At 47.9% G+C, this 26,797-nt stretch overlaps 3 protein-coding genes across 37 annotated transcripts in view; all 3 read left to right on the top strand.

Moving 5' to 3' along the window:
- Window positions 1-7,836, top strand: part of LOC125428572 (zinc finger protein 420-like) — a 226,212-nt gene extending 218,376 nt beyond the window's left edge. For 2 of the 5 annotated variants that reach the window (XM_048488916.1, XM_048488917.1), the window contains exons 6-8: window positions 460-586; window positions 2,096-2,200; window positions 4,038-7,836. In XM_048488916.1, coding sequence (XP_048344873.1) covers window positions 460-586; window positions 2,096-2,200; window positions 4,038-5,995 — 2,190 coding nt within the window. In that variant the 3' untranslated portion in view covers window positions 5,996-7,836. The remainder of the gene's footprint in view (window positions 1-459; window positions 587-2,095; window positions 2,201-4,037) is intronic. The other 3 variants (XM_048488915.1, XM_048488920.1, XM_048488918.1) reach the window with 3 other exon arrangements.
- The window catches only part of LOC125428587 (zinc finger protein 883-like), a 1,608,225-nt gene that overhangs the window by 1,338,240 nt on the left and 243,188 nt on the right, over window positions 1-26,797 (top strand). The window lies entirely within an intron of this gene.
- On the top strand, window positions 16,028-26,086 carry LOC125428817. 2 transcript variants are annotated; one of them, XM_048489493.1, is made up of 7 exons: window positions 16,036-16,401; window positions 18,245-18,334; window positions 20,077-20,166; window positions 22,193-22,282; window positions 23,422-23,511; window positions 25,233-25,322; window positions 25,994-26,086. In XM_048489493.1, exons 1-7 carry the CDS (start codon window positions 16,062-16,064, stop codon window positions 26,050-26,052), a joined length of 849 nt encoding a protein of 282 aa, XP_048345450.1. In that variant the 5' UTR covers window positions 16,036-16,061; the 3' UTR covers window positions 26,053-26,086. The 2 variants fall into 2 exon arrangements, with proteins under 2 accessions (XP_048345451.1, XP_048345450.1); XM_048489494.1 differs by lacking the exon at window positions 25,233-25,322 and having other exon boundaries at window positions 16,028-16,401.

The raw sequence follows: 26,797 nt of genomic DNA, 5'->3' as shown, positions 1-26,797 counted from the left end.
AGGGGAGCTCGTTCACCTCTTTGTTTCCGGCCTGATGCGATTTGTTCTGGTTTCAAGTTTTGCTTTAAGAACCACGTAGATTTTTTTTCCTTGCTCTGTTTTGTACTTTGTGTTTTTTTTTTCTCTTGTGGGTATGCCTAGTAAAGGTCAGTTGAAGTTGTCACAGTATTGGACCATGGATTGCTCACAAAAACAACCTGGTCCTTTCCTTATGGCCTTTGCGGCATCTTTCCCCACAAGGCTGGTAGCCCCCTGCCAAGGAAGCCAGTCCCGGCCGCCTCAAGCTGTCCCAAGGAGCATTCTGATGGCAAAGCCTAACGTCCTCATGGGGTCCTTCTTGCCTCATCTGTGTGCTCCTCTTCCTGTACTAACGGTCTGCCTCTGACTTCTTGGCTTTTCTTCCCACGAATCAGCTTTCCAGGGATGTAAAGAGGTTCTTCCCTTTGTTTCTTCTTGCAGGGTGGTGTGTCCTTTGAAGAGGTTGCTGTGTATTTCACCCAGGAGGAGTGGCCACTGCTGCAGCAGGACCAAAGACTGCTGTACAAGGACGTCATGCTGGAGAATTTTGGGAACGTGGCCTCTCTGGGTGAGGATCCTTTTCTCCTGGTCTGTGTCCCTCTTGCTGGGAGGAAGTCCCTGAAGAGGAAGGATGTGGGTGAGCTGACTTCTGCTTCCCTCCACGATCCTTCCTCTGACATGGGAGGGGTTTCTGGGTACTCTGAGAAGGAAGGGGGGTTCCTACCTGCCAGCCCTGTGTCTGGAGGACACCTGAGAGGCCATCAGAAAAGGTGGCAAGGGATGCCTGATCAGGAGGAGATGGGGCAGTGGGAAAAGGAGCGTCCCTCCTGTCTGGGCCTTTCCACATCTGGGCTGAAATGCAGCTGTGGCTTTTTTTATTCTCTGCTGACATTTCAATTCAGACCTGAATAAGAAGTAAGCAGAGAGCTGTTAGTACCAGATGAATGAATGCACCGTACTCTACCCCACCCGTACTTGTTCCTCCTTTTTATTTCTGGAGGGGAGGGGCAGAGTTAATCTGTCTTGAAACTTCTAAATTGATGTGCATAAACAGAGTGTGAATCACTAGTAAGACTTGATTTAGAAGAAGAAGAAGAGTTTGGATTTATATCCCCCTTTCTCTCCTGCAGGAGACTCAAAGGGGCTTACAATCTCCTTGCCCTTCCCCCCTCACAACAAACGCCCTGTGAGGTGGGTGGGGCTGAGAGAGCTCCGAGAAGCTGTGACTAGCCCAAGGTCACCCAGCTGGCGTGTGTGGGAGTGTACAGGCTAATCTGAATTCCTCAGATAAGCCTCCAATGCTCAGGCGGCAGAGCGGGGAATCAAACCCGGTTCCTCCAGATTAGATACATGAGCTCTTAACCTCCTACGCCACTGCTGGTTCTCAACCTGGGAGTCGGGACCCCTTTGGGGGGTCAAACGACCCTTTCACAGGGGTCTCCTCTCTGCATCAGTGTTCTCCTTCTGTAAAATGGATAAATGTTAGGGTTGGGGGTCACCACAACATGAGGAACTGTATTAAAGGGTCATGGCAGTAGGAAGGTTGAGAACCACTGTTTTACATCATGGTTTTCTACATAAAGACTCATTCTTTCTGGTATATTCTTAGTATTTACAATTAGGTGAAGGTTTTATTTCAGAATAATAACTTTTCAGATTGGTTTTACAGTCATTTTAAAAACCAGTGATTTGGTTTTACTGTTAGGAATACATAGATAATTAAACAATTATAGTGACGTGAATTATCTTCAGTGTTATTCTGGCCACCAGACCTTCCGTATCTTTGCTGAAATGCGCATTTTTCATGCATGCCTGCGTTACCCATAGGTAGAGGAAGTTCATTAAAATATCCCCATACGGGGCCTCTTTTGCAGCTTGTTGCCGTTCAGGCGAAACACACAAAGATCCCATGACTTGTGGAGTGTTCTGCTCAAAAGTTTTCACTTTTATTGCTTGCCCTTTATTTTTGAAAAAAATCGCATTTCAATTTAAAATATCTGATTTTCATCCACCCTGTGCATGAAGAAAACTTTGAACTCTGTGTGTGTGTTGTTGTTTGTTTTTTTCCTGACACCAGGACTTCAGATTGCCAGACCAGGTCTTATATCCCAACTGGAAGAAGGGGAAGAGCTGTTTCTCCTGGGCTCTGAGGAAGATGAGAGACTGGCAGGTAGCTGCTCAGGTCTGCTGTGTTAGAAAGAAGGCACCTGTGCTTCTTTCTAAGGGGTCAACCCTTTGAAGCATTCTTTGTCCTCCCAGTCTGAGTGTCACCTCAGACTGGGAGGTGAAGAACTTGGATGAGATGTGGATACTGAAATGGGGCCTGTGGATCTTGAACCAATGAAAACAGGCAACTTCCTTCTACCTAAGATCACTTTTTTGTCAGGTATTATCTGCTTGGAGAGGCAAATGCTTTCTGATTAGGGTGTTTCTCAATCCTGTTTCTCTTGTGATCACTTAAAGTGAAGTTGGCTGGCCTTAATCTCCTTGGAGTTCCCAGACATCTAAAAGTAGAGAATAGGAGGGCATAGAAACCTGCACTTCTTCTTTAGCTGTGGTTCTTTTCTGCTGTTCCCATCTGCAACGACTGAGAAATGTGTTATTTCTGCTAGCAACAAGTGTCCTGATAGAAAAATCAGCCAACATGGGTGGCCAATCCAAGAGGTGGCCCTGGACAATCTTCTAAAGGGCCAGTGATGGGGGTGGGGAAGGGAATAATTTCTACCACCCTCCCAAATTCTTTCAATCCACTCCTGCCCCCCAGGACATCTGAGTGCAGATAAAATAAAAATTTTTTTAAGTACATACCTCAGTCCCAGCAACTAAAACATTCCACTGTGATGTTAAAGAGAAATATCTTAGGCCGTTTCCTCACGGGCGAAATATGACGTCGTGGAAACGGGAAAAGAAACGTCATAGTGAGAGCGTTCGCACGCGTAGCGGCGGAGGTGCGCAGTCGCGCCGTCACGAAAACGCTTAACCGGCGCGAAGACGCCGTATTCAAAAAACGCTTCCAACTGCTCTTTTTCCACATGTGACGCCCCGACGCTGCACTCGTGCGAACTGCCGCCACAGAGCCGTCCTCAAAAATGGCGACCGCCAAAAGGCCAAGCTTGGTCACCCCCCCACACACGTTTGTCCCTGGTGATTTCTCTGCATGGTCAGGCACCTTTCCCAGATCCATGTCGCCTGTGCAGATGGTGGCTGCCCATACACACTCTGGTCTCACAGGTAACATGAACTGGGACTGACAGTAGCTGGGAGGGGAGGCACTGACAGATGGGGGACGGGCAGGACATCAGGGCAGTCACGTTGGCCATCGCGCTGCTGCGCGGGCGTGACGTCGGGCCTGCGCGGCTTCGCGAGTGCGCAGGCGCAACGTGGCGAGACGCCACTTCTGCAGCGCTGCCGTGCGAACCGTCACATTTCTGCGGGGCTCTTGACGCACGCAGCTCTGCCTGTCTGTGCGAACGCTTTTTCACAGATGCGTCGCTATTTATGACGTCATCGCATCGCTCCTTTTGCCTGTGCGGAAACAGCCTTAGTTTCAGTCCTTCTTGTTCACATTTGATTGCCTTCTCCATCTGGCTGGCCACCTCTTTTGAGACTTCTGCCAGATGTGTTAAACCTGAATGGCTGCCCCTCTCTTAAAGACTGACTTTCTCCCCACATCCCCCACTCCCAAACTTTCCCCCTGTAATTTCACCAAGGTAGGAATAGAGAGATTTAAAATGACTTGAGTTACATTGAAGCAGAAGGTATCTACTGTTTATTCCTTTTATTTTGCTCTCTTTGGCAACTGTTGTTACTGTACAAGTGGCAACTCGGCCAATATACTCAGCTTCGAATTTTCAAAGAATTAAGAAAGTGAGACTGAGAATTGTCTAAAAACTGTTTCAGCTTAACCTCTGGGCATTCACAAAATGCAAACATTACCATTACCAAGCAACGTAGAAATTTTTTCCATGGATATTCAGGCAAAGTATCCTATCCTCACACGAGGTTTCTCTTTCTTTCAGGAGGAGCTCTGTGGGACACAGAGAAGGAAACAAAAGAACCCCCAGTGATGGAGAGAAAGGATATAACTTCAGATGTGAAAAAGAAGTTTGAACATTTGGATGAGCCAAGGAAATACTCAGCTGAAGGGAGGAATAATTCTAGCCTTTTCCACAGGGGTAGCTCTGTACTGCAGAAAACCTCCCAGGGAAACAAGAAGAAAGAGATCACTGTAAGCAGGGAAACTCAGAAATCAATTATTAATATTCAACGAAACACCTCTGACACAAAGAAGCGATATAAGTGCGAGGAGTGTGGAAAAGGCTTTGGGCGGAAAGACAGACTAAGTTCCCATCAAAGAATTCACACAGGGGAGAAACCATATTCATGTCTGAAGTGTGAGAAAACATTTAAACGGAAATATGCTTTAACTTCCCATCAAACAGTCCACACAGGGGAGAAACTACATAAATGTTTGGTGTGCTGTAAAAGCTTCAGTTACAGTTCATACCTTAGTCTCCATAAAAGAGTTCACACTGGGAAAAAACCATATAAATGCCTGGAGTGTGGAAAAAGCTTTCGTAATAGTGGGAACCTTACTTCCCATCAAAGAATTCACACTGGGGAGAAGCCATATAAATGTCTGGAGTGTGGGAAAAGCTTTCATCGGAGTGATAGCCTCACAGTGCACCACAGAGTTCACAGAGGGGAGAAACCCCACAAATGCCTGGAGTGTGGGAAAAGCTTCAAATTGAGTGAAGGGCTTATTTCTCACCAAAGAATTCACACAGGGGAACAGCCATATCAGTGCCTGGAATGTGGGAAACGTTTTCATGCCAGAGGATCACTAATATACCATCAACAAACTCATACGGAGGAAAAACCATATAAATGTTTAGAGTGTGGGAAAGGTTTCATTGTTCACAGAAGCCTTGTTGTTCATCAAAGGATTCATACAGGAGAGAAACCATATAAATGCCTGGTGTGTGGAAAGAGCTTCAGTGAGCGTAGAACGCTTGCTGCTCACCAAAGGATTCACACAGGGGAGAAACCATATAAATGTCTGGAGTGTGGAAAAAGCTTCCGTGATCGTAGATACCTTAGTCAGCATAAAAGAATTCACCCAGGGGAGGAATCATATAAGTGCCTGCAGTGTGGGAAAAGCTTCAGTAATAGTGGAAGCCTTGCTTCTCATCGAAGAAGTCACTCAGGGGAGGAACCATTTAAATGCTTGGAGTGCGGGAAGAGTTTCAGTCGGAGGCGCGACCTTACTTGCCATGAAATGATTCACACAGGGGAGAAACCATATAAATGCCTGGAGTGTGGAAAAAGCTTCCGGTGGAGTAGCCAGTTTATATCCCATCAAAGAATTCACACAGGAGAGGAACCACATAAATGCTTGCAGTGTGGGAAAAGTTTCCATGACAGAGGATCACTAATTTCCCATCAAAGAATTCACACAGGGGAGAAACCATATAAATGCCTGGAATGCGGGAAAAGCTTCTGTCAGAGAGGAGCACTAATTTCCCATCAAAGAATTCACACAGGGGAGAAACCATATAAATGCCTGGAGTGTGGGAAAAGCTTCAGTAATAGTGGAAACCTTGCTTCTCATCGAAGAAGTCACTCAGGGGAGGAACCATTTAAATGCTTGGAGTGCGGGAAGAGTTTCAGTCGGAGGGACAGCCTTACTTGCCATGAAATGATTCACACAGGGGAGAAACCATATAAATGCCTGGAGTGTGGGAAAAGCTTCAGGTGGAGTAGCCAGTTTAAATCCCATCAAAGAATTCACACAGGAGAGGAATCACATAAATGCTTGCAGTGTGGGAAAAGTTTCCATGACAGAGGATCACTAATTTCCCATCAAAAAATTCACACAGGGGATAAACCATATAAATGCCTGGAGTGTGGGAAAAGCTTCAGGTGGAGTAAGCAGCTTGCCTCCCACCAAATAACTCACCGAGGGGAGGAATCGTAGAAAAGCCTGTAATGTGGGAAATGCTTCTGTGACAAAGGAGCACTAAGTTACCATCGAAGAACTCACGAAGGGGAGAAACAGTGTAAATTCCTGGAATGTGGAAAAAATGCCAGTTAGCATGAAAGTCTTACTTCCCATCAAAGAAGTCACATGGAAGAAACCGTAGAACTGTTTGGTGTGATATAAAGAAATTATCTGGCTTACAGAATTAGCAAGCAATTCAGTAACTCACTTGAAAATATATATTTCAGTACAATTTCATAAAATGCTTTAGAGAATAAAAGACAACATGTTAGTCCAGGGGTCTGCAAGTTTTTGGTCCTGCAGGTGCATTTGGAACTCTGCCACAGCATGGTGGACACCACCACAAAATGACTTCTGAAGATGGGGGATCCAGCAACAAAATGATTGCCACAACTTAACTTCAGTAACACAATGTAGGTCTTTGTGCTGAAGTGGCAGCTGCTGCCAAAACAATATCTTAAAATCCACATAGCCAATGAAATCTGAAGTAGTTAATGAGAAGCAAAGATGGACTAGAAAGGCACCTGGATTGCACAATTGGGGCCCCAAGGTACATCCCTATGTGGGGCGAAGCAAGGGAGCAGCTCGCCTTGGACAGCTGATGTTTTGTTTCTAGAATCCTCACAAGGGGAATGTCATACCCCCAGAGACACCCTTGCCATTTTCTTTATTTAAGCCTCAGTTGTACCCTGTGTTTAGTTTTGTACAGTATTCTGTGGATGGGAACCTTAGTTGGACCCTGTCCCTTTAAGAAGCCCCCTATAGGCAAGAGCACAGTCCCTTTTTACAGTCTTTAGTTTTCAGGTGTCTGGGGAAGGCTGGAGACAGCAATATCTCAGACGTATAAGGTGTTAGAGATCCATAGAACTCAGAGTAAGCAAGTTCAACAGGATTGCAGAAAACAGAGTCCAAATAGAGGACATTCGGAGAACTCAGAAGCAGCAGCAAGCAGAACAGACTTCCTCAGAAGCAGTTAAGAAAGAATTTGTGTCTGCAAGCTCTTCAATAATTTCTAATGGTTTCCAGCACTGCAAGTATTCTTTGTTAGATAGACTTCATGGGAGGAGTCAAGAGTCCTAAATTTTCAATATTATTAAACTGTTTTTTGAACTGTTACTCATTAGTCTGTGGGTCTTACACTCTGTTCCAGCCAAGTACAAGGCACCTGATAATAGATTGCTTGGGGAGCAGAACAGGGGAACAGGCTGCCCAAACATCCATCATTTGTGCTGACGGGCCTCTTCACAACCTCTGCATACCACACTCAAAGGGCCTGTGAATGGCAGTAACGCCCTCCCACACCCAAAAGCCCCTGTGGAGAAATTGCCATGTCACTTTAAATTTCTCCAATTTTTAGCTGCTTTGGCTAGATGTAAGAGCCCCAGCTGTAAATTATGTTCTTTCTGACTCTAATGACTTTGTTAAATTAACACCTGTTTGCAACAATGATTTTGCCAAGCTGACTCAGCAAATCTCTATGGAAGAATTATTGGTCCATTTACGCCAGCTGACCAATCATTTTCCATATAATTGCCTTTCAGTACTTTGTTTAGCACTCTCGCTATCTCTAGATATCTTTCTTCATTCTAGCTATTGCTATGTGAGAAAACTCTGCCTGTTATCTTGAGTAATTGTGTATGTTGTTAATCTCTGCCAGTTGATTTAACTGTGTTTAGTCTCTGCTTATATTTGTCTGTAAAGTTACACTACCGGATTGTTTTAAAGTTATATTGTTTTAACTTTTTGCCTTATGCATCTTTTTGTTTATTGAACAGGTGAAGACCTCAATAAACCTCAAAAACATTTTTTATTTGAAATTTGTTTGTTTCTGAATTTTGGCGTGCATTAACAAAGTCCCAACCCACGTTTTCTTGATTGAGGAGTGGCAGGAAGCCAGCTCTTTCGTTGCAGCCCCCTTCCAGCTCACCTGACCCACCAAACTGCATGGCTTATCAGATGCCTACTGTGCAAAGTGTCAAACTACCCCCTTTACACCTTATTTATAGATCAGTTTCACAAAAACTCCAAAACACAACCCAAAATATAAGATAATAAAAGCCCAGCCTTGAAATCCACAGAGACCCACAGATGTCAGGACTGAGCTGCGTACTAAAGTTGTAAAGTTCTCCACAACAATATTTTTTCCCATAAAGCAAAACATTTCCCACCAGGAATCATTGCATTTTTCCCTTTAGACCATTCATGGATCCAAGATGAGTGCAAATGAGATCACCTAAAATCTTTGTTTTCCTGTCAAAAAGTTTCTAATTATTGGGAAAAAAGAAGCAAAATGAAGCTTCTTAAACCTGGGGAAATTCTCTTTCATGATACAACCGCACTGCTCTGTTTGATGATTTCAGCCTGGGCTGAGGTGCGAAGCTCTGAATTATTTCCTAGGTTTTTATGCAGTTTAACTTCAGAAATTTGTCATACTGGCCTTCACAAGAGTGCAACATTTCAGTGGCAAGCATCCAATACAGATAAGGATGACTTCCTCCTTTCTATTCCCCTGGAGGGAGGAACAATGTTTAAAACAGAAAAATGAGGGAACACAACATGTATGAACAGATGAAGGAGGGAAGGAGGGAGGTTCAGTCCTGGTCAACAGAAGCCATGGGATGGGCAGGGATGGGGAACAAACAATATAGCACACCCAAGATTTCAGTTATCTTCCACAAAGGCCACAATGTACAGTCTGATGTTATTCAGGCTATGTGAATTTTAAAAACCCTAGGAATAAAATAAAACCAAGTTATCATAACACCCTCAGTCACTGCTATACATCCTTGAACTTTGATGATTTCCCAGGAGAATATTAACCTTGCTGAGCTTTCAAGATCAGACAAAACCAGCCCAGCCTGGACCTTGCAGATACAGTCATGAGCTTCTGTAGCAATTGGCATTTCACTCCTCTGAGGACAATAATGGTACCCGAATCCTCACAACCTCACATGTTCCAGACCTCCATATATTGCCACGGCCAGCAGGGAGGCGGTTCCATTTCTGTAGTAATGCACTGCTGACCCAGCAGCACCGTGGTAGAACGTTGGGACGCCAACGGACCTACGGCCTTCTGGTCGCACCGCACCCCCACTCCTCATCCCCCTATGAGTCACGGGTCATGAACTGTCTGGCTCAGTCACCGGGCGTCCCAGACAAAGGGACAATGATCTGCCCCCAGGTGAGGATTAGGCCCAGACGCTGATGCTCCTCTCCGCACGTAGCAGCCAGGTGAGATCATGCATCACATGATGATCTCCAGGTCTCCCCGTCTCCCCGCCATCTCCCTACCCTCCTCCCTTACTCGCCCACAAGGAAACCCTAATAAAAGGTGCGAGACCAGCACAGGGGAGAGTTGTCAGATCACGAAATCCCGCTTCCTGTTGCTGACGCCTCCGGCCAGATGAAACCTCCTCCGCCTCGCCATTCCTCCTTAGCTGCACGACCCTGCGGGGTTGACTTCAAGCTGGTGCCGAAACCCAGGAATCCTCTAACCTCCACCCTGCTCTTCCACCGGCCGCCTGGGAAGGGGTCACATACCGGTCCGCTGGATCGGGCGCATCCAGGGACCACCGCTTCGGTATCGCCTTCGTCCCTTCTGGATCGGCGATCCAGAGACATCGCTGGGCCCTAGGACACTCTCGTCCGGACGGAACACCGGTGAGTATGGGAGCTTGCAAAAGCAGGGCTTATGACAAGCATCACGCTGATCTTAACTGAAAGCGCGAATAAATGCGGCAGGGTCCCCGTGAAGAGAAGGGAGCTGCGCTAAATTGGTTGAGGAGATTGAAGCTCAGTGTTCATGGTACCCAGAGGGGGGGACATTGAATCTTAAGGACTGGGAAAACATCGGGCGCACTTCGCTTCAAGACAGAGCCTCCTCAAGGCTACCGATGTCACTGCTGCTGACGTGGAGACAATGTTATGTCGCCATCAGCCTGCAGACCTATGGCTCCCTTGCTGTAGGTCAGCCTCCCCTTCGATCTTTCACCTTCAATTTCAACCCCGAATTTTCTCTATCCACTAAATTGGACGCCTGTCCTCCTTCTGCCCCTTGCTCCTTCGCCTTCATTTCAAACTCTCCGGCTGCTCAGTCGCCTCCCCTTGTTCGCCTTCATTTTTCCCGAAGCCACTGTGACCTCCATTACGCCATCGTGAATGGCGCTGGTTTCAAAACTCCTCGCAGAACGATAGCTTTACCATCTGCAGAAGAAAGAAGAAACCCCTGACGGAAGACGATGCCGATATTCTTGCATTGTGCAGCCGGCCCATTTCTACAGATACTGAGGGGAGGGTGGCGCCATTCGGGCTGGTTGTCGAAAGTACCGCCCTTTTAAACTATAACATCCTCACTGGAGTCTCCTCAAGCAGCGTGAGCGCGAGACGAGGGAATCACTAGCCCCTACGCGGAGAGGCATGCTGGAGGCAATCATGCGAGGAATCACCTAATGGTTCCGGACGACTGGAAAACCACCTTCGCGATGCTCCTGAGCCCTGCACAATTTGTGATCTGGGAGAGCGAAGTTCCTCACCAGCAATGCTTTAGCAGGGCAGTCCGCCTTCTGGCGGGCGCTTCACCATCAGCAGCTTTATGGCTGCTTTCGCTAGTCTCCAATGCACAAGTCGCCTGCCGGTGGCCACCCTACGGTCGCTTCTGAATGCTCTACAAGGCGCTTTGAAAGTCCCCAATACCGACACAGCCAACCCAAAGTTTTTTTCTAGCACCGGCAGAAGCCTCAAGAGCCCTATGCAGAGTTTGTGAACAGGCTCCAGGAGGCCCTCAAGAGGCAGGTTGACAACGAAAGGAGGCCCAGGGCTAACTCCTTTAAGCGCCTTTGCCAAGGAGATTTCCCGCCTGAGTGCCGCAGAAGCGATCACAGGCCTAGGAAGGAACTCCCGAAGCTGGCCGACATGCTCAAAGCTTGCCAGGATATCGGGTCTTTCGCCTATCAAGCCAGCCTTCTAGCCGCCGCCTCTCCGCTGCCATGAGACAGCCCCCAGACGAAGTGTCTCTCACCTGCAAGCCAGGACATTTCCTCGAGGAATTGTAGGCTGCCCGGGCGGGGCCTACAACCCTGACGGAGGGAGGGTCTCCTCCCCAGAGGGCTTAAGACCCCCAGGAAAGCTCCAAGACCGGGCTCCCTAATGCCCGGCTGGGAGGCCAGCGCCTCGGCATCTCCCCAGCCCGGAACCAAGATCCGCGACCTCAAACCCTTCCCCGAGCTCCCCATGAGATCTTCGGCTGCTCCCCAACTCAGTATAGTGATCCCATCCCCACGGGAGACCATTGGGCTGGTCTTGCCAGCTTGCTCCCCCCCTCACGCCTATACTTCCTGCTCTGCTAACCCCTTCTACTTCCAAAGTCACCATGCCTCCACCAGTGCCCCAGAATGGCACGCGATTTCAAAATCTCTGCAGAGTCCACAGTCACTGAATTGCAACAGAAAGAAATGCTGACGGAAGAGGGACTGCCGCTTTGAACTCCTTCCTCAGAATGCCCCATAGCCAATCTACAGGACAATGAGGCATGGAAAGGGGAAGATGCTCTCGTGACAATGGCCTTGAAGCCAAAAGTCCCTCGCGGGAAGAAGAAGCCCCTTGGCCCCTCTCCCAGCTGTAAGGTTCAAACCAGATCTCATAGCCTCTGAGCCTGTGCAAAGCCCTAAGCTCAAAGCTCCCAGTGGCAGCAAAATCGTCAGTACCTCAGGAGAGAGCAAGATCTCAAATCAGAGTCGCAATCCTCCTCAAGCTACTTTATATGTGCCTCTGTATGCCTATGTATGTTCTGTATGTCTTGCCCCCTTTCAAGAGACCCCTAAAGTTTTCCCCTCATAAGAGGGATTTTTCCATTGCTTCTAAGCTATGCTCTTGTGCTTCAATTAAAGTTTTTCTCCCTTCTGATTATGTGTGTGCCAATGCCTTGAAAGGCTTCGCTTCATTACAGCATATCTCGCTTCTTTAAACGGGACACAGCCTCGTATGTTTCTAGGATACCGATGGGACCTGCTTCAAGTCAGCCTCCATCTTAGTTTAAACTCTTCAAAACTCTTCTTCAAACCTCTCCTTGAGAACCTTTTTTCCGCAGGTAGGAAGCTTGTGCTCAAACCGCCAAAGTCTCCTTTACAGGAGGAAGGTAGAGCTGACTTCCAAACCCTTCCCTCAGCCTTCTTTTCTGCACACCCTCTCTTCTCTCATGGGCTGACGACCCCACCTCTAGATCTGGGATCTGACAAAAGGCTTTCCTTGCAAACCCTCTCAAATTGCTCGTGGTGATCAAAACCTCAAGCCCAGGAACTGTTTTCTTTGCATCTTTCTCTAAATCTTTCCTATGAATGCTATATTACGATATGACTATAATTGTGAATTGTTTAAGCTGTCAATCTGGTTGTGACCTCTCCCTTCTCCCTAGCCTTCGGCAATTAAACGCTGCCTTGTGTACTTCTTTATGTTGCAAGTGATCGTTGTCGGAATGGGCCAACTGCACCTAAGAAAAGCTTGGCCAAAACAACGAAAGAAAGGGGAGTAGTTCCCTATTGACCCAATCAAGGTCTCATCCCAGCAGACCATATCCAAAGTACTCTTCTCTCTATTCTCTATCAAAATTGCCCGCCCCCCCCCACTCAGGCCTCGGGCTTTCCATTGTCATCTATAAGAACTAACTCAGCCAGCACGCGAAACCTCTGGGAAAAGCTGCCGCTTTGTTTTTCTCTCTTCTATACAGGAGGTCCAGCTTCGCCATGCCGGGCCAGCCCCATCCCGGAGATGGAACGGGCCTCCCTGGAGGATCCGACCCCGCCAGCCTCTGTTGAGAGAGCCCGATCACCCCAGCCTGGGGCCAAGATGGGAGGGACCTCTCTGGAACCAGTACACCCATCTCTTCCACGGAGATCGCAGAACCCTCGCCCCCCCCCCCAGGGAATGGCAGCCTGGGCCAGCTATGGCTCAAAGGTTGACGCTGTGTGTCGCTGCTCCCTCATCTACAGCCGCCATTCTCTCTCCCTCTTCGTCGCTTCTGGCTGAAACTTGGAATTGCAGCCAGGAACATTCCTGATAGATTAACCCTTGGAACTCTCCCGCCTGTTTTCAGCCGCTTTGAATAATTGTTGGAACACGCCTTCTCTCACAACCTTGCTCGTGAGAGTCACTGAACCTGCAATGCTAAAGACTATCAGTAGCTCTCCCTACGCCTTGAGAGAAACCCATGGACTCTAACGCCATCGCTTCTTGTAGTATTGGTAGTCAAACAGCAAGAGCCATGCATGGACAATTATGCAAACCACGGGTTGCCTTCTCCTTCCTTACATTCTAGCCTATGTACCGTTTAGCTTATGTTTATTGTTTTCATTTATATGATGTCGCTTCTATCTACAAACATGCATGTCTTGTATATATTGTTGCCAACGCGAATGTCTGATGCCTTGCTCCCTTTATGCCCATTGGAGCCGACCTCCAAGGGAATTGTTGAGTACTATGACCGACTGATTATTGAAGTTACTGCATGCCTTAATTTTAGAAGTTATTGTATTTGCTGTTGTTGCATTCCCGCCTATCTGCCTGCCGACTCTCTACTGCCGTCTCACCATTGTTTTGCATCAGGCTTCACCTCGGGAGCCCAAGCACCGTGCCGCCTCCTCTCCTCGACCCTTTGCTGGAGGACGCAGCTGCTCTAGCCAAGGCGTGAGTATGTTTCCTGCGTCCCTTTGTGGGAGTCCTCGGACTTGTTTCCATGTAACACTAAGACTATTGGTCGGGCTGGCCTGTGCCTCCCAAGCGGTCCATCAACTCTACCTCCATTGCTCTGATGCTCTGGCCTCCGAAAGCAGCAGGAACTTCACAAACTAATTCTAGACAATCGTGTCGCTTATTGATTACTTATTGTTATTACATCACCAAGGTTGTGAGAATGTACATAATATGTGTTGTTTTAATCTTTCCGATAATTCCCAATTGATTCATATGAAAGTACGTGAGCTGCAAGAAGTTGTATCTAATCTGAAATATGATGTTTGCTCCCCATTGGTGGTCAGCCCCTCTGGAGCTGGCTGCCGGGAGGATGGTTGAGTGCTATTGTGCAGCTCTGCATTGGTTTAATTGTGTGCCCTCATATCGGATCTTGTTTCGCTCAATGTGTGTCTAATATTGCCTGTAAAGTGTAAGAAGCTCCCTCTAATTTCTTTTACCCCGCGAAATCCAAGTTCTAATGTTACACAAGCAGCTCGGTCAGCTTGACCAGACGGGCGGAGGAGACAAGCCGCCCCTTTAAATCACCCCTTAGCATTTCGCCCCTTCTAAAATGTAAAAGGAGGAGATGTAGTAATGCACTGCTGACCCAGCAGCACCGCAGTAGAACGTTGGGACGCCTAACGGACTCCACGGCCTTCTTGGTCAGACCGCACTCCACCTCATCATCCCCCTATGAGTCAATGGGTCATGAACTGTCTGGCTTCAGTCACCGGCTGCCCCAGACAAAGGGACAATGATCTGCCCCAGGTGAGGATTAGGCCCAGACGCTGATGTTCTCTCCTCAAGACGTAGGCAGCCAGGTGAGATCATGCATCACATGATGATCTCCCAGGTCTCCGTCTCCCCGCTCACCGCCCTACCCACCTCCTTTACACACGCACAAGGAAACCCTAATAAAAGGTGCGAGAGACCAGCACAGGGGAGAGTTGTCAGGATCACGAAATCCCGCGCTTCCTGTTGCTGACGCTCTCCGCCAGATGAAACCTCCTCCGCGTCTCGCCTATTCCTTAGCGACGACCCTGCGGGGTTGACTTCAATTTCCCTAGCAATGATGTCACTTCAAGCAAGTGGAGTATATGTATAATCATTATTATTATATAATAATCATTATTATTGTAGATTTCACAGCTGCCAGATCTTTAGCTGGTTGTTGGCCTTCATTACAATTTGAGCCTCACCCAGAGGCCTAGGAAGTTGTAATGTGTCGGCGTAGAATTCGTGCGGATCCCAGCAGGGCTGCCTTCTGAATTTGACAGATGTTAATTGTGTCAATTCGAAGATGTTTCTAGTGTTTTTGGAATGGCGCCCAGCATGCCGATTACCACTGGGACGACCTCAGCTGGTTTGTGCCATAGACGCTGAAGCTTGATTTTCAAATCATGGTATCTAGTGACCTTCTCGTGTTCTTTTTCAATGACCCTGCTGTCACCGGGGACTGCTATGTCGATGATGGTCACTTTCTTGTCCTTGATCACGGTGATGTCTGGTGTATTATTATTGTTGTTGTGTTTGTTGCTAATTAAGCTTCTATACTGACCTCCTCCAGAGGGCTCAGGGCGGTGAACAACATAGATATATAAGTAGAGCACAATAGATCAACCAAACAATTAAATAAATAAATAAACAAACAAACAAACAATTAAACAAACAAACAAATAAATAGGCTCTATACGTGTTAATGCTCTCCACAACTTTGTTGTTCTATTAATCTGTAGGAAAATTGGGGGGGGGGGTGTTGGGCGGGAAATCGAAAGGAATAAAAATGTCTGCAAAGAGCCAGGGTCTTTAGATGTGGCTTCTTGCTGCTTGGGTAACTGCTGACATATCAATAAAGACTCCAATCCAGAGTCCAACTTATTGATTATTACTGATTGTTGATTATTATTGATTATTATTATTGATTACTAGACCAAGGTCACCAGAACCTAACACAAACAAAACAGAAAAAGATGATACATCTACCAAGAACTGTATAGATATTAGCTATAGCACACTGGATCTTGAAATAAAAAAACTAATATTAACAGACAGTACATTACAAACTCATAAAACAGTACATTACAAACTTCTCCTCCATACATCTGTGCAAGCCCCTTTGAAAGCTATCCAGGTGAGTGGCCATCACCACCACCTGTGGCAGCATATCCCAAACACCAGTCACACGTTGCACGAAGAAATGTTTCCTTTTATGAGTCCTAATTCTTCCCCCCAGCACCCCCTGGTTCTAGTCATGTGAGAAAGAAAGAAGCGGCCAGGCAGGCCCAGGTCCAATGCGCGCCCCTCCCCCAGGAGGAGCCCAATGCAAGTGGCAAATGCCAATGCAAGCCTGGGCCCCCCTCCCCAAATGCAGCGCCCCCGCGCGTGGCACTTTTCGTTTGCCGGTTCCGGATCGGCCTGGGGGCGAGACCAGGGGTCACTCCGCGCGCGCTCTCTCCCAGCGGAGGGAGAAACCCGCCCCTCCGGCCAATCCCGGCGGCCGCTCCGTCCGGACTTCTCCTCGGTGCGCCCGCGAGACCGGCTGCCGGGGGGTTGCAGCGTGCGCAGGCCGAGGCCGGAGCCGGCGGCGGCGGCAGGGATGGATCTGCGCCGGCCGGGCGTGGTGGTGCTGGTGGTCGTCCACTTGCTGAATTGCTGGTTCGGTGAGTAGCTGCAGGGAGCCCAATTGGGCTGGAGGGAGGGGCAGGGACGGGTCGGAGCCAGGCGGCCGGGACGAGGAGAGCGGTCCGCCCGGCCCTATATTGTAGTAATGCACTGCTGACCCAGCAGCACCGTGGTAGAACGTTGGCACACCAGCGGACCTACGGCCTTCTGGTCGCACCGCACCCCCACTCCTCATCCCCCTATGAGTCACGGGTCATGAACTATCTGGCTCACAGTCACTAGGTGTCTCAGACAAAGGGACAATGGGCCCCTGCCCCCAGGTGAGGATTAGACCCAGACGCTGATGCTCCTCTCCGCACGTAGCAGCCAGGTGAGATCATGCATCACATGATGATCTCCAGGTCTCCCGGTCTCCCGCTCATCTCCCTACCCACCTCCTTTACACGCCCACAAGGAAACCCTAATAAAAGGTGCGAGAGACCAGCACAGGAGAGAGTTGTCAGGATCACGAAATCCCGCGCTTCCTGTTGCTGACGCTCTCCGCCAGATGAAACCTCCTCCGCGTCTCGCCTATTCCTTAGCGACGACCCTGCAGGGTTAACTACACTATATATTTGGGGCCAGCAAGGCTAAACGGGGCAGGCTGGCTGCGCAATGAGATGGGAATTAGCCGGGGAAATCTTGATTAACGCTGGGCAGGAAAGCAAAGGGGTGCGGTTGCCATCCTCCAGGTCGGGTCTGGAGTGGCTACTAAATGATGACTTCGAAGGGAAATAGTTGAAGGGATGTCACGTTGAGGAGGGAGCGAGCTTGTTTGCTGCTGCTCCAGGGATTAGGACAAGGAGTGGCGGGTTCAAAGCCCAGGAAGGAGATTCCACCTAAACATTAGGAAGAGCTTCCTGACAGTAAGGCAGGGGTGGGCAATTCTTTTTTCCATGGGCCGCATAAGAAACAGAAAATATTGTGGAGGGCCGGGCCAAAAGGCAGGGGGGCGAGGCGCTTTTGAAAGCCCCGCAGAAGCCAGCAGCCAAGGCAACCGGCTTCTGCGGGGCTTTCAAAGACGCCTCGCTCCCAAGCACGGCAGGGGGGCCAGTCAGGGTCATCTGGCAGGCCGGATGTGGCCCGCGGGCCATATAATGCCCAGGTCTGCAGTAAGGGCTGTTGGACAGTGGAATGTGCTGCCTCACAGGGTGGTGGAGTCTCCTTCTTTGGAGGTTTTTAAAGAGCGACGGGGGGTTGGACTTGATGGCCTTTGTGGTCTCTCCCAACTCTGATTCTATGACTGATGTCCAGATCACAAACATCATCAGTTGCATAGGAACATAAGAAGACCCCACTGCTCTGCAGGATAAGACCAGTGGTCCATCTAGTCCAGCATCCTGTCTCACCTAGTGGGCTACCAGTTGTCCAAGAGGGCCAACAACAGGGTATGGAGTGGCCAAACTTGCTTAACATAAGAGCCACATAGAATAAAGTTCAAAGGTTTGAGAGCCACAAGATGTGAACAGCTTTGGCAAAATTTACCTCTGCAGCTGGTATACCAAGAAGACAGTTCCCATTTCTCATGTGGTTCTCTAATTTATTGTGTTTTTTATAATGAGGAATGCAGTGAGTGTATACGCAGAGCACATGGTACAGATAAGATCTGAATCTAAGCCTTAGACAGTATTGGAATGTTTTTTATCTTCCATCGTATCCTTCCATTAAAAAAAATTGAATTACACAATATAAATTAATAACCTTTTAAAACACTATAAATATCAAAGATGGCTTAACCTGGGTGTCCAACGAGAGACAAGCTGCCAAGTGATGCCAGAGCCCTGTGGTAGCTATTGCAGTATTAGGCGGAATAACAGTATTTTCCCTTCATTTCATCCTCAGCATCTGACTGGCTGATCTTCATGCTGCACATTCTTAAAGGTTTCGTGGCTACTTTCATTCTGTTAGAGGCCAAGGAGGCCTCTTATAATCGTAAGTACACGGGGAAGCCTTGGGAAGGCAAAGTGCATGTCTGAGACTCTTGCATAGATCCCCACTGAGGACTGTGGGGGGTGACACAAGGCCCCAAACACTGCCAACCTTTTAGTGGAAGAAGAAGAGGTTTGATTTATACCCTGCCTTTCTCTTCTGTAAGGAGACTCAAGGGTGCTTACACACTCCTTCTCTCCCTCTCCCCTCAGCCAACACCTGGTGAGGTAGGTGGGGCTGAGAGAGTTCAGGGAGAACTATGTCTAACTCAAGGTCACCCAGTGGGCGTTCTTATGTTCATGTCATGTGGAGAAACAGGGAAGGAAATCCAGTTCACCAGATAAGAGTCTGCTGCTCTTGTGGAGCAGTAGGGAATCAAACCCAGTTCTCCAGGCTAGAGTCTGCCACTCATGTGGAGGAAGAAGAGATGAAGAGTTTGGATTTCTACCTCACTTTTCTCTACCTGTAAGGAGTCTCAAAGTGGCTTACAAAAGCCTTTCCCTTCCTCTCCCCACAACAGACAACTTGTGGAGCTGAGAGACTTCTCTGAGAGAACTGACTAGACCAAGGTCACCAGGAGTAGTCTATCACTCACATGGAAAAGTGAGAAATTAAACTCGGTTCTCCAGACTAGAGTCTTCCACTCATGTGGAGGTATGAGAGAAGAGATGTTTGGATTTATACCCTGCTTTTCTCTATCTTTAAGGAGTCTCAAAGTGGCTTACAAACTCCTTTCTCTTCCTCTCCCCACAACGGTCCCCCCAGAGGTGGGATCCAGCAGGTTCTCACAGGTTCCCGAGAGTAGGTTACTAATTATTTGTGTGTGCCGAAAGGGGGTTACTAATTGGTGATTTTGCCACGTGATTTTTGCCTTAGTTACGCCCCTCCTCTCAGCAGTAGCGCGCAGAACTGGAAGCAGTCTAGCAGGAGGTGCACCGGCGTGCGTGGCAGCCTGCGCGCATTCGTTTCCCGCCCAAGGACTGGCGCAGCAGCTGCGTCCTTGCCACAGCCCCGTCCAGGAATGCCAGGCCATGCCCCCGTCGTGCCCGGCCCAGCCCCATTGGCGCTACGTCATAGTTTGAATCCCACCACCATGGGAACCTGTTACTAAAATTTTTGGATCCCACCCTTGTGAGGTAGGTGGGACTGAGAGTGTTCTGAGAGAACTGAGACTAGCTCAAAGTCACCCAGCATGTGTAGGGTCAGGAAAACCAGCATGTGTAGGGTCAGGAAAACAAATCAATTTCACTAGACAAGAGTCCGCTGCTCATGTGGAGTCGTAGGGAATCAAACTAGGTTCTCCAGATTAGAGCCCACCTTAACCACCACACCATGATGGCTCTCATACTTGGACGGGAGACCACCAAGGCAGTCCAGTTGTCCAAGATCCCAGATTCTCTTCGTTGCTCTTCTTTAGCCCAATAAGAGGGGAGAAAAGCCTCCCTCCCCAGCAATATCACAGTTTGTAACAGCATCTCCCAGTAGATTGGTTGCTTAGGGGGTTCTGACCAGTTGCTTGTACAGGTCTTTGTAAAGGAGCCTGGGGAAGAATGTCCAGCACTGGTCATTTTACAAGCACTGAGGCCAGGGGTGGGGCTTGGGGAGGCGTGGATCAAGGGCCAATGTTTGCTGGATGGGGAGCAGGAATTCTGCGTGGGGTGTGTTGTTACCAACAGAACGTCCAACGTGCCTTTCTTGGAGAGCTGCTTCTAGGCCGAAGAATGATATTTTTCTCTCCATTTCAGCATCCAACAACCTGATTCCCTTTCTGGATTTGATTAGAGATATTGTGGTTGCTGTCATGCTGGTAGTGACCAAGGTCACCTTCTATGAGAGTAAGTACGCACTGGAAGCCTTGGCGGGTCAAAGTCAAGGTGTCGTTCTGGCGTTAGGTCTCCACTGGGGATTATGTGGGCGGCACAGGGCCCCTGGCGCTGCCAACCTTTTAGTACTTGGATGGGAGACCACCAAGGCAGTCCCGGGTTGCTCTTCAAGATCAGACAATGGCAAACCACCTTCCTCTCTGTCATGTTCTCCCAATAATCACACACAGTTAAAAACAGAATAGATTTGTTGATTGGAGTCACACATCAGGAAATCATTGCCGAGATTAGAGCTTTCCCACCGAGCTCCACCAAATTAGCGATTACATTCCCTCTAGCACCCGATTACTATGCAACATTTCACCACATCTCTTCAACCAGTAGCGGCTTGCTCCCATCCCAAGGTCTGTACTGACATAGTTAGCCCTCTGCACCCAGCTTCCCCTGTGAAAGGCAGTTCAGTAAGCTTGCACCCATCTGCAAAGCAACACTTCCCCCCCATACACACACCCCCTCAAGCTCAAAGCAAGGATAACACTCAGACAGGAACAGTAATTGCCACATTCTCCTGGCCTCCCCTGAAGGAATGGCAAGAACAACCAGATCTTGACAACCTCTTGTCCTGCAAATCCCACGGTGCCTCCATTAAGTCAGCTGTGACTTGATTGTGCTTTACACACAAGGAGTAGTTAAATATGGCCCCTTCCACACATGCAGAATAATGCACTTTCAATCCACTTTCACAATTGTTTGCAAGTGGACTTTGCTATTCCGCACAGTAAATCTGGCTGCAAAGTGCATTGAAAATAAATTGAAAGTGCATCATTCTGCATGTGCGGAAGGAGCCTATGTGAAGGGGCTCAGTCTCTGGCCCAGGGAGCCAGTCCAGTCTTACCGCGGGGGTGGGGGGATGCGTGGGTGGGGGGGTCTACATTCTTCTCCACGGGTGGCTAAGAAACATCCATGTTTTGCCCCACCTGTTTCTGATGCTGAGCTCCCCTCTCAAAATATTGTTTCAGCAGAGGGGGGCAGATTACTGGATAGGAGGGGGGGGGGATCTCCTACCCTGCAGTTCTAGAGGGCTCATGCCAATTCCTGCTGAGGCCGAAGGGATCTGGGGTCCTCATATTTGTGGGTCTCAGCAGGGTTTTCCTGGAAAGTACCCTGGTGACCAGTTACTGCCACTCAGAGCCCTCCTGAGAGCATCTAGATTCACCTGCTGAGAAGGTACCCTTCTGGCCTAGTAATAGAGCAATAGCAAAATGACAGGATAGAAAAACCCTAAACAATTATATCAAACTAAGGTAGCATCCATGCTGTTTAACTCATAGGGAGACATCCCAGAGAAGAATCCCAGAGAAAAGGTCTGTATTCAGGGAAGCCAAAAAAAGTCTCAATAAAAAAGGTTTATTATAAAAGAATTTTTTTTAAAAAAAAAGGGAAAGCGTGGCTAGATTGTAAAAAGTAGGAGAAAAGGGGCAAAACAAAAATACAGTGAAGACATACAACATGTAGCACTCAGATTTTCAAATGAAAAACAATATACTTAGACTACCTCAGATACATACACCTTATCTAGGCCATAGCCGGTTCCTCAGAGGAGGTGCAAAGTTCTTTGCAGTAACAAGAAGTTGAAGGATTCCTAAATTCCCACTGTGCTGGTCCTTGAGCGGGAAACGAATGCACGCAGTCACAGCTGCCACGCACATCAGTGCACCTCCTGCTAGACTGCTTCAAGTTCTGTGCGCTACTGCTGAGAGGAGGGGTGTAACTAAGGCAAAAATCACGTGGCAAAATCACCAATTAGTAACCCCCTCTCGGCACACACAAATAATTAGTAACCTACTCTCGGGAACCTGTGAGAACCTGCTGGATCCCACCTCTGGTTTGTAAGCTGCCTTGAGGCTCCTTACAGGAGAGAAAGGTGGCATATACATCCAAACTCTTCTTCTCCACCAATCTGAGATTGGTTGGAAAATCTGAGGTCTTGGAGTGTGACTGCTAGGCTAAATAACAATGTTTTCCATTTCATCCACAGCGTCCAACATTCTGATTCCCATTCTCGACATTCTTCTAGATATCCTGATTTCTCTCATTCTGTTAATGACCAAGGTCGTCTTTTACAAGAGTAAGTAAGCAGGAAGAGCTTTGGTGGGGCAAAATCTATGCTTCATTCTGGAGGTAGATCCCCACTGAGGACTCTGAGGGTGGCACAGGGCCCTTGGCACTGCCAACCAACCTTTCAGTCCGTGGGTGGGAGACCATTAAAAGGAAGTCCAGGGTTTCTATTCAGAGGCAGGCGTTGACAAACCATTCGCTTCTGTTGCCCTGAAAATCCTGTGAGGTCACCATACATCTGTAGTGACTTGACCACCCTTTATAGACACAGAGTAGCTTGAAGGATATTGACAAGCTGGAATGTGTCCAGAGGAGGTCAACCAAAATGGTCAAAGGTCTGGAATCCATGCCCTATGAAGAGAGGGTGCTGGGGATGTTTAGTCTGGAGAAGCAGAGGTTAAGGGAGAACATGATAGCTATGTTTACATATTTGAAGGAATGTCATGTTGAAGAGGGAGCAAGCTTGTTTTCTGCTGCCCCAGAGACTAGGACTCAAGGTGCAGGAAAAGAGATTCCACCTAAACATTAGGAAGAGCTTTCTGTCTGTCAGGGCTGTTCGACAGTGGAATCCACTGCCTCGGAATGGTGGAGTCTCCTTCTTTGGAGGTTTTTAAACAGAGGCTGGATGAACATATGTCAGGAGTGCTTTGACTGTATGCTCCTGTATGGCAGGGGGTTGGACTGGATGGCCCTTGTGGTCTCTTCCAGCTCTGTGATTCTATTATTCTAGCATCTGTCCAACAGGTGAACGGGCTCAGTTTCTTGCTCGGGGAGCCATTCCAGTCTTGCTTGGCAGGTGGGGTGTGTGTGTGTGTCTGCATTTCTCTTCTGCCCTTTCAAAGCCAAACCACACCCCTGCTCAACCAGAGCTCTATAAAATATAGTCCAACCACCATTGAGCACCCCCAAGTGAACTTCCATGATGAATAAATATTCTGGTCTAAACTAGATGGTCCTTTGTCCAAAAGGAATGAAGTCGGTCAGGATGGTCTAATGTGTAGTAGAAGTGGATGGGTCATTCTAATGTCAATCTTACCCCAAGATGTGGCTCTTATTTGGCCCTAGTAAGGTTTTACAGTTTCTGCCAGAAACGTTTCTGCTGCTGCTGCTGGTCTGAATAACGATATTTTCCCTCCTTTTCATCCACAGGATCCCAAACTGAAGAAGGCCATTTGAACGTCCTTGGAGATATACTGGCTGCTATTATCCTGCTTGAGGCCGGGACTGCCTTCTACAAGCGTAAGAGAAGCTTGCCAATATCGCAGAAGGGGTTCCCTGTGAGGCACCCTGGAAACAAGCTCCCACCACTCAGGGTCCTCCTGAGAACATCTAGAATGACCTCCTGAGAAGATTCTCTTCTAACCCCAAACCAGAGCAATAGCAGACAGGGTAGAAAAACCCTGAGGAATCTGGAAGACCTGCTTCTGGTGGTAGACCCCCACTAAGGAATGGGGAGGGGTAGCGTGGGGCCCTGGCACTGCCAACCAGTGTTGGATTTACCTATAAGCTTGGCAGCTGAAGCCCAGGGCCTCAAAATCAAAAGGGCCTCCAGCCGAGGCATATAATATTTTTGACACTGTCATAGACCTTTCTTACACACATGCTGTCATAACGCTCTGCAGTCTCTAAACAATCCTTCAGTGATTTTCCTTGTCTTAATTGATTTCTGTATTGATTTTGTCCTTCCTGGACTACACTGAAGTGGACCCTATTTTGTGATCCTACTTTGTGGACCCCCATGTTCTTCTAGTCATGAGGATGGGGGGATTGGGAGGAGCCTCACAAGTGGAATAGCCTAGCCCTAGGGCCTCTTTTCTTCTAAATCTGGCACTGATGGAAAAGAATGGGACATTCCAATGTCCACACCAGGCGTCCAAGATCCCAGACTCTTGAGGGGGCGTCCGAGATCTCAGACTCTATGGTTAATCTCTTTAAAGTTATAGAATTTCCATCACACACACTTTTTATCTTCATGCAATTTCATAGTAGCTTTACTGAAAACTGCCTTGCTTGTAACGTTCTCCGACAACTCAGTTCATGATCACATATGCAATCTCCTTTCTAAGAATGTATTTCACACCACTCTGACTGTTGTCAAATATATTTAGTTTAGTTTATTTGATTTATATCCTGCCCTTCCCCAATGAAGACAGTAGTACATTCATATACGTTAGAAATACAATCACAAAACCAACACATATCAATATAAACCAATAAAAATGTAAATGCCTAAAAAAACTGGAGTCTAAAAGTATAAGATTCCCCTTATATTATTATCATGAATCCAAGGAGTATTAAGACAACTTACAATTTCCTTCTGTCCCCCTGCCTCTGCTTTTGCTGAGAGAACTGAGAGAGAATTGCGACTGGCCCAAGATCCCTCAGCAGGCTTCATGTGTAGGAGTTGGGAAACAAATCCTGTCCAACTGATAAGAGTCTGGAGAAACAAACCAGGTTCATTAGATTAGAGTCCAACTACACCACATTGGCTCTCAGCAGTTTAGTACTTGGATGGGAGACCGACAAGGAAGTATAGGTTGCTATTCAGAGGTAGGCAATGGTAAACCACCTTCCTCTCTTGCCCTGAAAATCCCATGGGGTCACCATAAGTTGGCTGTGACTTGACTGCCTTTTATGTTACATGCAGAATGTCCTATATCAGCGGTTCTCAACCTGTGGGTCGGGACCCCTTTGGGGGTCGAACAACCCTTTCACAGGGGTCGCCTAAGACTCTCTGCATCAGTGTTCCCCATCTGTAAAATGGATAAATGTTAGGGTCACCACAACATGAGGAACTGTACTAAAGGGTCACGGCATTAGGAAAGTTGAGAAACACTGTCTTATATGCATGGCCTGCCGCCTCTGCCAACCTGTGATTGTCTGGTTGGAAAATGTGTGGCTGAGGCCTTGGAGAAGTTACTAGGCTGAATAATGATGTTTCCCCTCCATTTCACCCTCAGCATCCAGTTGGCTGATTCTCCTTCTGGACATCCTTAGAGGTGCCTTGGCTGCTGTCATGCTGCTCGTGACCAACGCTGCCTTGTACCAGAGTAAGTAAACAGGGAAACACTTGGCAGGGCAAAGGGTGCATATGGTTCTTGTGGCAGATCCCACCTAAGCATGGGAGGGCCTGGCACTGCCAAACTTTTAGAGCTGCTATTCAGAGGCAGGCAATGGGTAGGGAAATCATAACTAAGAGTGCCTTCGGGTGCTTTGTGGATAGGAAGATGTGCCTTTTTTCAGGCCATGCCTTCTCTGGTACCTATTTCCTTACCTCAGTCCCCACAGCTCCTGTTTCCTCCACCTGCTACTGCTCTGGGGGTTTTTTCAAGCTTTTAAATACACTTATAGGTATAGCAATAGGGGGAATGATACATTCTGCACTTTTCTGCTGATCCCTGCAATGAAATGATCTAGGCAATTGTTTTACCATTTTAAGTGTATTTAAGTGTGCAAATGTTTTTTTTGGACCTTTGAACACCATAGTGGTTAAGAGCAGCAGGCTCAAATCTGGTGAACTGGATTTGTTTTCCCGCTCGACCACACAAAGCTTGCTGAGTGACCTTGGTCCAGCCACGGTTCTCTCTGAACTCTTCCAGCCCCACCTAACTGACAAAGGGCCTGTTGTGGGGAGTGGAAGAGAAGGCGTTTGGAAGCTGCTTTGAGACTCCTTACCATGAACTGCGGGGTATAAAAACCAACTCTTTTTCTTTCTCTACAGAGTTTCAGACTGCCATGTGGACTTCAAGTGGAAAGAAAAGCGACATTAAAACAACATGAAAATAAATAAATAGTTCAATAAGCAATTTTCCAACAATGGTATGACCTAGCCAGTACTTTGCATGCTGGGAAGCCCTCCCTCCCCTCATATACACTCACCTCCTGGACACAGACTGCATAGAATTAGGGTTGGCAACTCTTGGAAGGTACAAAACTGGGAAAGGTTGTGGCCCACCTAACATGTCTCTGTTGCAGTGCAGAGTGGGAGGGATAAAAAAAAACTACAGGAAAAGAGGAGCCGGAAGAAGGCATGAAGGGTTTTGTAGATCCCAAATACCTCTCCCCTCCCCCATGCTCATTCCCTTTCAGATCAGCATAACCTGGATCCAGGTTCGCCAACTCCCCAGAGATCCAACATCCTATATGCCAAGTGGTTCCACTTGCTCTGAGCCTGCAAGAAAAACAGTGCTTTGCCCATGGGCTATGGAATTGTAGAATTGTAGATTTGGAAGGGGCCATACTGTCTGTCTACTCCACCCCCTGCTCAATGCAGGACTAGCATAACACATCCCTAACAAGCATTCATCCAGCCACTGCTTGAAGACTGCCAGTGAGAGGGAGCTTACCACCTCCTTAGGCAGCCAATTCTACTGCTGAACTACTCATAACTGTAAAAAAATGTTCTTAATGTCCAGCCAGTACCTTTCCACCTGTAATTTATACTCATCTTTGTGACTCCTATTCTCTGCTATCAACAGGAAAAGCAATCATGTTCCCCCTCAACCTCCTCTTTTCCAGACTGAAC

The sequence above is a fragment of the Sphaerodactylus townsendi genome, linkage group LG03 (assembly GCF_021028975.2).
Source record: "Sphaerodactylus townsendi isolate TG3544 linkage group LG03, MPM_Stown_v2.3, whole genome shotgun sequence".
Classification (NCBI taxonomy): Eukaryota; Metazoa; Chordata; class Lepidosauria; order Squamata; family Sphaerodactylidae; genus Sphaerodactylus; species Sphaerodactylus townsendi.
This window is presented reverse-complemented; position numbering and strand designations above follow the sequence as displayed.

Bases quoted from the DNA above. Each gene is read 5' to 3' on its own strand.
- LOC125428817 (XM_048489493.1), top strand. From the start codon at position 16,062: ATGCAAGTGGCAAATGCCAATGCAAGCCTGGGCCCCCCTCCCCAAATG. The intron at 16,402-18,244 runs GTGAGTAGCTGC...TTTCATCCTCAG, and splicing joins CTTGCTGAATTGCTGGTTCG to CATCTGACTGGCTGATCTTC. The intron at 20,167-22,192 runs GTAAGTACGCAC...TTTCATCCACAG, and splicing joins CAAGGTCACCTTCTATGAGA to CGTCCAACATTCTGATTCCC.